General features: G+C 41.8%; 1 protein-coding gene across 3 annotated transcripts in view; it reads right to left on the minus strand.

Moving 5' to 3' along the window:
* The window catches only part of Tec (tec protein tyrosine kinase), a 113,181-nt gene that overhangs the window by 1,520 nt on the left and 98,981 nt on the right, over positions 1-12,680 (minus strand). For all 3 annotated transcript variants that reach the window (XM_063240612.1, XM_063240614.1, XM_063240613.1), the window contains exons 11-17: positions 12,215-12,348; positions 8,763-8,837; positions 6,979-7,150; positions 6,647-6,863; positions 3,116-3,180; positions 575-693; positions 334-491 (exon numbers count right to left, since the gene is read on the minus strand). In XM_063240612.1, the coding sequence (XP_063096682.1) occupies positions 334-491; positions 575-693; positions 3,116-3,180; positions 6,647-6,863; positions 6,979-7,150; positions 8,763-8,837; positions 12,215-12,348 (940 nt within the window). The remainder of the gene's footprint in view (positions 1-333; positions 492-574; positions 694-3,115; positions 3,181-6,646; positions 6,864-6,978; positions 7,151-8,762; positions 8,838-12,214; positions 12,349-12,680) is intronic.

Below are 12,680 nucleotides of genomic sequence, written 5' to 3' on the forward strand. Positions count from 1 at the left end.
ACATTCTCCTTGGTGAATGAGTAATACTTCAACCCCACCAGTGACGCACAGAAAGGAAGGGACCAGCTTCTCCGGGCCTGCTCCCTAGTCCCTGGCTCGGCCAGCAGGGGCGAGAGTGCCATCTGAGATGAGGTAGCAGCCTGAATTTATTAAGTTAATTATTAGCATTTTCCAGTTCAGAACTGACTTGAGGGGGTTGGCTTCCTCCCTAGTGCTTGAAGCCACCATAAAACATATGTCACCTTTGAAGGCTGCAAAGGTGGATTATCTATCCACTAAGCCCAACCCCTAAATATTTTAGAGACTCAAAAAGAGAAAAAGAAACACCAGTACCTCCTGCCAACACCTCATCATCACCTCATACACATGCTGGGATGCCAACTTTGGCCGATAGAGTCGGTGGCCTCGTGTAACCATGGTTACCACTTCATAATTGGTGTTTTTCTCAAAGGGCATTCGGCCTTCAGTGAAGACTTCCCACATTAAAACACCTAGAGAAGAACAGGGGTTACAGAATGATGTGCTGGTTTCCTCCTCAGAGCAGAGCTGAGGAAATGGGGAGCATGGGGCTTACCGAAGGACCAGACGTCTGATTTGCTGCTAAACCGGCTGTAATTAAACACCTCAGGCGGGCACCACTTCACGGGGAACTTGGCACCAGAAGAGCTTGTGTACTGATCGTCCAGAACGTACCTAGAGGAAGAACACCATGGGTATGCGCTCCTGAAGTATGAACTGTGTTTTCCACACATGCTTTCATTTTTTCCCCTTACAACCAAAAACACACTTGACTAAAGGCCCATCAGCATCCGGCTGAGGCCCAAGGCCACCTCAGTGACCACACTGGTGATTTCCATCTTCCTCCTCTCAGCAGAATTGAGCAGCCTGAGGGGGACATATCACATTAGCATCTATACGTTCATTCTTATGCTCATCTTTTTATTTTATTAGTCAGTAAGGGCAGAATACAATAAAACAGCCTGCAAGTGTTTTTAAAAGCAATTTTGCTCCTGAACCAAAATCTTACTCACAGGCCAATATGCAAAAGGAGAGCTGCCCTAAAGGAAGTGGTGAACGGGGTGCAGAAACACATGTTTTGACCACCCCCACCACCATGATGCCACAGGGCACAATTTAAAACTATAGCATACAAGAAAAACAAATTAAAAAGGCAAACTGCCTGGGCGTGGTAGCACTCCAGGAGGCCGAGGCAGGACAACTGATGTGAGTTCGAGGCCAACCTGGATTACAAAATGAGATCTTGTTTGTACCAAAAGAAAAAAACCCCACAAAATGAAGTATGTAAATGGTGGTGTATACATTTATACACCACAATATCTCCACCTCACACAGATATTTAGAACAATATCATATGATTTTTCTACGTTTACACACATCCTTCAGGACACAGAAGCTAGTAACGGTGGCTTTTTCTGGAAAGACCCTTTGATTTGGGGTGGTAGATGGGAGGGCTTCGGCCATTTCTGTAATGTTTTCTGTACATGTTTATAAGGGGAATGTATCTATTATTGTTATAATGTGTGTGTGTGTGTGTAGGTGTGTGTCTTTTTGAGACAGGGTCTCACTATGGAGTTTAGGCTGGCCTCGAGCTCACAGAGATCCTCTTGCCTCAGCCTCCCAAGTGCTGGGAGTATAGGCGTGCACCACCACACCCGAATGTGTCTATTATTATATGTGCTAATAACTTCTAGACGTTGTTATGAGAAAATATTCAAATAAATGCAGAAACTTCCTTTGTCATATCATATAGACAAAGATGATCAATAGCAAACAATGCTCCTATAGGTTGGGTCAAACTGCTGTCAGCCAGGGGAGTGTGAAATTACTACACAAGGAGTGTTTCAACAGTGCAAGACGTGAAAACAGATTTTCTACAAGCCAGATATCTGCAGAAGGAGTGCATGAAAATGGAGGCCTGGCCATCGATAGTCAGCATCTTTATGAGAAGCACTACAGAGTCCTGGGCGGGCAACACCCCTAGAGTTAGAGGCGGACAGAGACAGCTCCCTGCCCTCCCTGCCCTGAGCTTCCTCAGGAGCTGAGCGGGCTCCACAGGACCCAGTCCTCGGCTGCCACTGTGACCGCCCCAATGCCACCTACGGGCCAGCTGCCTGGCCTTCTCCCGTTCCCTGAGCAGCCCGGATTCATCACAGACATCAAGCTTTGTCCTCCTTTCTCCACCTGGAATAGTTCATGCCTAGATGTTCACGGAACAGAGTACTTCTGCCTTTGGGTCTCTCTGATCTCAGGTCTTCCTGGACTCTAGGTCTAAGGAGCAGCCGTCACTCCCGCCCCACCCTAGATCTGTCTCCTGAAGAGGTTAGCAGGTATTTTTCTGTAAAGGGCCGGAGAGCATGCACGGTCAGGCCACACAGGCTGTGATGACTTCCAGCTACACCTGTGTAGCACCACCGCCCAGCCCAGGGCCACACACTGGCAAATACGCGGCGCTCAGTCTCAGTAACACTGCTTTCACAAACACTGACTTTGGCACTTCAGATAATCTTTGTTTAAGTTTGAATTTTCCTCAACCATTTCAAAATGCAAACTCCATGGTTGGCTCACAGGCAGAAGTGCAGTCAGGTCGACAGGCCATCATTTGCCGCTGGCCCCTGCTCTGGCACTTGTTCACCCGCAAGTCCTGCATCTCCCTCTCTTCCCTCCAGACCAGAAGGAGCATGCGTGTGGGGTGCACAAAGCTCAGCCTCCGCTATGGGTCCTGGCACGTAACAGGCACCAGAGATTTTACGAATGAAGAAATGGGTAGCGGGAAAAAGAAAGAGACAACTAAGTACCTTTTATGGTCTCTTCTAACACACTACTAAAACTTCAAAAGTTAAGTGAACAAAACACCACAGAAGTGGGTATGCTATGTATCTGACCACCAAAGGATGGTTTGTGCAGAGGGTGAAAAGTCATGTATTTAGCAGGCTCTACCACCACCTAGTGGTGAGAATTACTAACACCAACAGGTATGGTTATTTTAATACATTCTTCTAGAACTATATGATTTCCTTATTAATTACCACCCAATAATTTCACACAGCAATGTGTATGTGAATGTAACCTCCAAGCACATTGGACTCAACCATACCTGGCCATTCCAAAATCAGACACCTTCACAACTCCTGCCTCATTCACTAGACAATTTCTTGCAGCCTAGAAAACATTAAAGAGGCATATTAGTTTTAAAAATTCCACAATCACAGTAGAAAAATATGATTTCTGCTATAATTTACTGTAATGCATTCAATAATTACAAAGGGTAGCAATGTCTTCATATAGATTATTTGTATTCCCATGAAAGTGTCTCAGTGTATATATGAAATAATAGGAAGAAAAAAATGGGTCAGAAAGTTATGTTTTCAATAAGCATTATTACATCATCCTTATAAATGTTCACATCTAAACAAAGGACCATAGGAAGGTCACCCCTTTTTTGTCCTTTTGGCTCTACTCTCATTAAACTATGTGATTTTTTAAAAACTAATTATCTCTTGAAGCCTTTATCCAGGTCCTCGGTAGTGAGTTTAGCAACACAAACATCAAAGCAATGGTCAGCCACTGGTGAGCCACCTCGATCCTCAGCCCAAAGGACAGGTGGAGGCAAAGTGTCCCAGTCATTTATGAGGTTTCCAGGATGTTAAAACACGACATCAAAAATAAAATAAAACATGATATTCACAACTTGTCATAGAAAAAAATAGGAATTATTTCATTGTGTTTCTTGCCTATTCTTCAAGGTTCCAAACAATAGTTTGGTAGAAAAACAGCATTTCTCAGAAGGAAGATGTGTTCATATATTTAACATTGTAACCTGTGAGTTTAAATGTAGTCTTCTTCCTGACTGTTCAGAATTTTATTTTACGTATGTGGGAATTGCACTTATATGGATCTTTTTTCTCCTGATGAGTGCATTTAAGATTCTCAAGCGTTACTGCCCATTCCCTGAGCTGCTGCCCTTCCTCGGATGACATCCACTATGTCTTCACTCAGTGATCAACAGGATTCTCCTCCTGGGAGACAAACACATAAACCTAGCAGACTATTATCAGCATCACAGAGCAAAAACATCAAATCTGGTTTTTACTGAGACAAGGTCTGTGTGCAAAGGTGTGGTCTACTACATTTGTGAAGATACTCAACTCACACCCACTTTATAAGTACCAAAAACAGGAAGGCGAGTGGCTGATGAGTACCAATGTAATTCAGAGAGGCCCTCTGTCATCACTGAGCACAACAACCTGAAGAAGTGCTACAGCCATGTCTACTGGACCAGGCCTTTTGCCCAGTTACGTTTGCAATACATAACACTTCCATCCGTCTTGGGGAACTGGCACAGATACATTCATGATTTAATCTCTTTATTCCCCTTCACCCCCCTGCTCTCCTTCCTCCCCATCCCACAATCCCTTCCCACTCCACAAAGTCTGCCTCCCTGTTCCCTAACATCTTTTACTTTTCTCTTTAAGTTATTTATATTTTAGATTTATCATCTGGAAAGAACCACGTAATTTTTAACTTTCTGTGCCTGATTTATTTCACTTAGCGTTATAGTCCCAAGATGCATCCATTCACCTACTGATGACTCAAAATTACCTTTCTTTATGTCTGAGTAACATATTTTCTTTATCCACTCATCTGTGCATGGATACATAGGCTACTTCCAAAATTTAGCTTTTTATGAACTGTGCTTCTATAAACATCAGCATTCATGTAATATAATGTCTTTAACTCTTTCTCGGATACACCCAAAAGTGGTACATCTGGGTCAAGTGGAATTTCTAATTTTAGCTATTTGAGGAATCTGCATATTAATTCCTCAAAAACATACACATAGGCAAGGATTTTCTGAGCAGAACCCCACTTGCACAAGAAATAATACCCACAACCAGCAAATAGATCATATCAAATTAAAAAGCTTCTGCACAGCAAAGAGAACAATGCACAGAGTGAAGAGGCACCCTACAGAATGGGGAAAATTTGCTGCCAACTCTGCCTTAGACAGACGACTTAGAATACACAAAGAACTCAAAAAATTAGACCCCCAAAATAAAACACCCAGTCAAAAAATGGGCAATAAAATGAATAGATACTTCTCAAAGGTAAAAGAACAAATGGCCAAAAATACATGAAAAATAGTTCAACATGTTTGGCCATTAAAGAAATAAATGAGTTGGGTGTGGTGGCACGAGACCAGCCTGGCTACAAAGTGAGCCCCAGGCCAGCCTGAACTGCACAGCACTGAGACTCCATCTTACCCCACATAGAATGGCATCCTCAAAATCTCAAAAAACAATAAATGCTGATGAGGCTGTAGGAGAAAAAGAACCCTTGGTCCTTGTTGGTGGGAATGTAAACTACTACCCTGTGATGTTTAAACCAGTCTTGTGAGTAACACAGTACTATAACCCACCAATACAGATGTGGAAACAGGGTCTCAGAAAGAGTACATAACTATCCCCAAACACCCCTAGGGAATCAAATCTTCTGTCACCAAATCTTTAATATGTTTTACATATAGAAATACCCAGGTGTAGAGATACACCCCTGTCATCCTAGCTCTCCGGAGGCTGAGACGGGAGGTTCACCATGAGTTTGAGGCCAGCCAGGGCTGCACGGTGACGTGAGGAGCAAACTAAACTACAAATCGAGACCCTGTCTCAAAAAAACAAGGAGAGACAGAGAGACAGAGAAAGAGAGAAAATCTGAAAGAGAGAAGTATTTATTTTTGAGTCTATCTCCCAGGTCCGAATTCTAACTCCACAATTTACTGGACTACTGAGGTTATTTTTGCATCTCTTTTTTCTCTTCTAAAAAATGGGAATAGTAATAGTGTCTGGTTTAGGGTTGCTCTGGTGACTGACTTTACATCTGTAAACACTTACTAACCAATGCCTTTTTAGGTGACTTTGGTTTCTTTAAACTACTTGCTGCTACTCCGTGTCCCGGCTTCGTCATGAGAAAGCTAAAACATGGGGGAGAGTCCTAAATGTAAATCATATTTTATTTTGGTTGAAGAATTACGGTAGACTGGCAGTGCGATTGATAGATATGCTGAAAACAAATACTTTGTGAAGAACAGGTAGAGAAGAAAAATGGAAAGAAGAACAGAAGAGAAATAGAGAAAGGAAAAACTAAGATGTGTCCCCATCACCATCACTTAAAACCAGAACCAGATTTCTTTCTCTGTACTTTCACCAGCTAAGTTGAGCCTCCATCTTTTCTTGGTGGTTTGAAGAGAAAAAAAATTAAGGTGTTTCTTGGACAGCCTCTGTGCAAAGTGTGCGAGGTGGAACAGCTTAGAATTTAGTCAGAGGGGAAGGCAACCTTACCTGCTCTGTTTCATCCCACCAGACAAGTCATTTCAGAGCTCTGATCTCTAAAACAATCACAAACCTTGTATGACCAGCTCGCTCGTGGGATTTTTGAGGTCAAATAACACATGGAAACTTGCTCGGAGATACTCTATAAATTATTACGAGTTCATAAAAGCATTTCTTTATGAGGCAATGAAATGTATCAAGTTTAAAAATAATGCTGAAGCACTGTTAGAAAGTGAGTGCCAACACACCAGGGGTCTTTGGGGGACCATGCGACACAGGAGGCAGGCACAGGAGCTCACCAGGTCTCGGTGGATGAAGCTGTTCCTCTCCAAGTACTCCATCCCCTCGCATACGTCCTGACACATGCTCAGCAGCATGTCTCTGCTGAAGAGCCCTTGTCGCTGCCGGAGGAAATTCAGAAGGCAGCCCCGCTCCATGAACTCGGTGACGATGTAAATGGGTTTCTGCTGCGTGCACACGCCATAGAGCTGCACCAGCTTCGGGTGGGTCAGCTTCCTGGTGTGAAGCCACACTCAGAGTTATTACAGGCCAGGAGACCAGCAGGTGGATTAGCTGGGGAGGGACTGCTCTTTAACACCCAAAGGAAACCTGGAAGGGGACACTGACTTACATCATCAATTTAGCCTCTTCTATAAAATCCTCCTCGCACATGGCCCCTTCGCGAATCGCTTTGATGGCTACTTTGTACTGGGCTCGCCACTTGCCGAGTCTCACCACTCCGAACAGCCCACTCCCCAGCTCCCTCATAAAGGTCAGCTCCGAAGGGTTGATCTCCCATTTCTCTGTAAGGCACAGGGGAACACAAGTCAAGGAGAAGGCAGCCTCGGTGGGGGGAGTGGGTGGCTAACGGAGATCAGCCGCAAAGTTGGAGGCTAACATTGTAACAAGTAGTGGGGGAGCACAGAACAGAGCTGCACCCCGTCTGACTGCACAGGGGGGCTTTCTGTACCCCTTCCACACTGTCCCAGTACAAACAAGCAAAGGAGCGCAGGAGGGGGAGACCCTGCGTAACAGGCTAATGGAAGACAGCTGAAAGCTAAGGTACTTAAGGTTGAATTTTTAAACTAAGTTTATTGGTACAATTTAGACACACTTCATGACCGTGTTCCTTATGAGGAATCATCATATGATGCATCTGGATTCTTCCCCCCCCTTCAACTCCTCTTCCCCTCCTTAATTACAAAGCTTTGTCTGCATTTTACCCTTCTCCTTTTATTTTCTTTTCCTCTCCTTCCTTTCCCCCTTCCCTATCCCTAGTTCCTCTTTCCTTTTGAGTGATTTCTTCCTGTTTCACAATATCTGTCATACATTTCGGCCCTTTCTTACTCTTTCAGTTTCTCACACCAGGGAGACAACGAGACGTTCACGTGTTTGATATGGTCTCACGGTGCTTTAAAAAAAGATGTTCCTCCTTTATCACTCTTCATCCTGAATTTGTTGGGCATTTTTCTTTTCCCGTTTCATCAGGTTAAGAAGAACTAAACCTGCTGTTTTAAAAAGGCTTCTTGCCAGAAGCAACAGAAACAGTCAAGTTGGAGGCCTTCTCTGTTACCTCTACCCTCATTTCAGAGAGGAAGCTACAAAGCCAGTGCAGACCAGGCAGGGCTACGATTTACTTTATTTTATTTTATTTTGTTTTATTTATTTATGGGGCTCTTTTTGAGGCAAGGTTTCACTCTGTGGTGCAGGCTGGTCTTTAAACTCTTTTTGTGGCCCAGGCTGTCCTCAAACTCACAGCAATCCTCCTGCCTCACCTTCCGAGTGCTGGGGTTACAGGCATGCACCACCACACCTGGTGGGCTAGGATTTATTTTACACGTAATGTTAGAAAGTCTATTTTTAATTCATGAAAAGTTTTCTACTGAATTATGAATGACGAAAATAGAAAACCTACTCTGCCATAAAGAAGGATAATCCTTCATTGTTTGTAGAAAAATGGATTGAGACCATAATGTTAAGTGAAATAAATCAGACACACAAGCTTAAATATAGCATAGTTTCTCTCACATGGAAAACCCAAAATATCAACAAAGAGCAAAATAAAAGATCAATAATAGGAAAGAGGGAGAGAGATCTCCTGCAAATAGCACAGAGAACAAGAGATAGAAGAAGGGAGGGGGAGAGAAAGAATCGAGCTGTTATACATAGGTACCTACTCTGCATGAAGAATGTAATCACTGTGTACTGTAAACACATACTAATTAAAAACCTTCTACAAGTAAAACTGAAAACTCAGACTTACAACAGCTATGAAGCACAATCTAAAGATCCAAACTATAAACTTATTTTTAAGAAGTTCCATGAGTAGATTATATACATCTAAATTCGTCCCGTGATAAAGGATTCTAAGGATTCAAGGGAAATGAGCCAATGCGACCACAAAGGGAGAGTTACCATAGCTGAAGCCTGCTGTGGTTGGTGCATTCTTCCCCTTGGTGCTAACGGGGTACCGCAGCCTTGTGACAAGTCCTAGAGATGAAAGAATCACAGTTCAGTCGTTCTTGACTATTCCACATAGCAAATGCTAAACTGCCAAGGCACTCATAAAAACGCCCATTTATTAGCTTCCTCTTCATCTCCTGTGTGGACACACAGCACACGCAATATGCTCTCACTTATCCAACACACTCTCTCTTAAATCCTGCCGTTTTCAGCGGGTATCGTGCTAGTGTTCTCTTTTCTGAAACAGTTTTAAAGGATATTAAGAAGTTTCTAACAGTTGCTACCAGCAATTGCTTCATGTTTTCTTCCAGTATGAACTATGAAAAAGAATTACACTGGTCTACTTCCCCCCTCTCCGCCTTTCCTGTCCCTCCATCTCTTGGTCTCCTTCTCAGGATTTGCGTGACACAACTCAGTCTTAGCAATTTTTGCATAATAATTGGACTCTGAGATATTAACAAATGGGAAACATCAACTACTGGAAATGAGCGAAGTAAGTGAAATCCTTTAACCTAAGTTGTTTATGGCAATAATAAAAAACAAGAGGTACTTCTATAAACACCCTGAGCACTCTATTTCTTCTAGTACTATTTTTTGCTATACTCTGTAGTAATTTAAAACTAATATATACCACTGTCTCCCCTCGGGGGGGAAGACCTAGAAGACTCAGGATCAGTGACTCTTCAGTCCAACACGTTCTCCCCAAAACCTACCCTGTTTTCTATCATGCAGTAAGTGCTAAATACATACTTATCATGAATTGAAATAACTGCAAACATAAACATCATTCAAGACCACAAAGAAAAAAGTAGGGGATGTTAACACCAAAGAGAGAACATACTAGGACATGCAAAAAAGTTATTTTGAGATAAATCACTATGAATTATTTTCTCAAATGTTAAGCAAGACTTGCCATATAATCTAGCAAATCCAGTGCTAGGTCAATACCCAAGGGAAATGAAAACATATTTCCATGCAAAACACTTGTACATAACTGTCCCTATCTGCATTCTTCATGGAAGCCAGTCTGAGGAGACAACTCGTATGTCCATCAGCTGACAACAAAAACAAGACATGCAATCGGTTATTATTGATCAATAAAAAGGAATGGATACCTCATCCAGAAGGCTGCCTGAATTCAGAAATTCTATCTTCCCTGGACCTCCTTCTTAGGACATAAGGCGTAAGCAGAATACACAAGCTAATTGCTAAAGGTTGTGTTCAGGAAACTCATCAAAGCAAAACTTTTATTGGGAATTTGTATTTGTCCAGAATCCTTGGTGATCTCTTCAGCACCGCCCCCCACCTCATTATGTCTATAGTTTGTTACATCCAGTTGTCTTGGTTTCCATAAATAGATGATAAATACCTTCTCATTACAACAGGTGGAGACTAAGATCATGACTCCCTAGATCTGCTGCTGGAGAAGCTGATCCTCTGTCTTGCCATTTAGCACTATTGCACTGCAGAAGTGTTATCTTACTGAAGATGTAAATGTAGATTTATATGGTAGCTTGAGAATCTAACCATTCCACAAACATCGTGCTAGATTCTGCACAATAATGAGAAGATACTGTACAATTCCTGTGTGACCAGCCCTGCACGTTTTTACAATATCTGATTCTTTTAATAAAGTTATACCTTTTTCAACTAAAAAAGGGGGGAATGGAGTACTCATACATGCTACAGCATGCCCAACTGTCAAACACATTACAGTGCAACAAAGAAACCAGTGACAACAGAACACATAGTGTGTGATTCTACTTACATAAAATGTTCAGAATACGCAAATCTACAGAGACAGAAAGTAGGTCAGTGGTTGCCTGGGGCCGGCTGGCAAAGGATGGGTAAAGGACAAATGCTAATGAGTACAAGGTTTCTTTTGGGGAGGATGACAGTGTTCTTAAAATTAGATTATGGTGACAGCACAACTCTGTAAATATATTAAAAAATCACTGAACTGCACGTACACTTTAAATGGATACATTTTTAGTGTATGAATTATAGGTCAGTAACTGTTCCTATCATTATCTGAAACAAAGTAAATGCACTCACAAAGGAAAAATAGGTTTTGCAAAAAAAAAAAAACACATTGCTTTGTTAAAGTCAAAGGCAAGATGGCTTGCTACTTCATCCAAAGGAACTTCAACAGGCATAAATGTGTGATTTCTGTTCTTATTTTTGGGTGTTTGTGTTGTTACCACTCATGTGCTAAGCACAGTGGCTTGCTATTTCATCCAAAAGAATTTTAATGGGCATAAATGTAATTATTCCTCCTCCTCCTCCTCTTCTTTTCTCTCTCTCTCCTCTCTCTCTCTCTCTCTCTCTCTCTCTCTCTCTCTCTCTCTCTCTCTCTCTCTCTCTATGTTGTTACCATTCAAGTGAGATTCAGAAAAACAGAAAATTTGGGACATGATTACAGTTGGGACACAACTTATGATAGTTTTGACTTCAAATTTTTAACTTTACAGCTGTGCAAAAGCAATAGGCATTTAGAAGGATTTGTACTTGATTTCTGAATCTCGATCTTCATGGCTAGCGATCTAGGGTCTTTCCAGGCTCTGGGCAATGTACAGCACGACTCTCTGAAGATGCTGAATGGCCACGCTGAGCCTCAGCTCCAACCAGCCAGTCATGGGCCTGACACACCACAGGGTACATGTTTCTGACCAGGTGTCTAGAAAGGCAGGTATAATAAATACACTTTCAATTTACACTAGTGAACTTATGATAGGTTTTTTGGGACATAATCCCATCATGAGTCCAGGAGCATCTATACACCACTCTCTGGAAGCTTATAGCATAGAATAAAATCCCTGGCTCATCTGCTCATCTTGCAGCTTCTGTAACTACTGTAAAATACAGGTATCTTTCTTTTTCATTTTTTAAATTTGAGACAAGGTCTCTCTATGTTGCTCAGCCTGGCCTTGAACCCATGAGACCAAGCAATCTTTCTGCTTCAGCTTCACAACTTGCTGGAACTACAGGCATGTGCTACTACACCTGACTTAAATAAGACATATTTTGAATTTCAGTTTCATAGCAAGAATATAAATCACAGAAATGTGAATATTTACGACATAACATTAAAATAATTTCTGTCCTAAAGTCAAAACAGAGCTTCTTACGAAACTTGCCGTGTTTCTCATTTTTCTTTGGATGTATCACTTCCCTAACATGTAATAATTTTGTATCAAAGATACGCTACAAATAACTCACTAGAAAACAAAACTGTCAGCTGGGGGATGTGGCTCAGTGGTAGTGTTCTTGCCTTGCATGCATAGGAACCTGGGTTGGATCCCCAGCACCACACACATGCACACAACAAAAAATGGGCGAATGCATTACATGTCCTACCTTAATCACATTTTTATATTTCAAACAGATATTAACAGCTTACTTACCTGCTGCATTGTGCTTATGATATTCAATAATCTCAGGTATTGAACCAAAAGCATGCTTTTCTGCTAGATAATACTTCTTTGGAGATGTTGCTGTTTCCTTTATATGATAATGCCTGAAACTTGATGAACCTTCCCTATGACAAAAATCAAAATGCGTTACAACCAAGTTGAAATAATGGAACGTCACTCTTAGATGCTTTCTACAGGGTAACCCTGGGCTCCTTCTGCATGATCTCTTCCATTTCAGGCACAAATCTTAATTTTCCCTATATTCTTCCTAGTTCTGTCTTTCACAATAACAGAAATTTTGAAAGTGGTCACTTGCATGAGACTGAAAGAGAAGGTTTACTAACTCCAGTCACCAACAGTTCAAAGTCTTAAAATGATCATTAGTTGCTACCATCTTTTGTTCCTTCTGTTGGTACAAATTTGTAAATGTCTAGAACACTTGCATTTCTAAAGTAAA

This window comes from Cavia porcellus, unplaced genomic scaffold (genome assembly GCF_034190915.1).
Source record: "Cavia porcellus strain 051 isolate PalLab524CR breed Dunkin Hartley unplaced genomic scaffold, mCavPor4.1 scaffold_30, whole genome shotgun sequence".
In the NCBI taxonomy this organism is placed as follows: domain Eukaryota; kingdom Metazoa; phylum Chordata; class Mammalia; order Rodentia; family Caviidae; genus Cavia; species Cavia porcellus.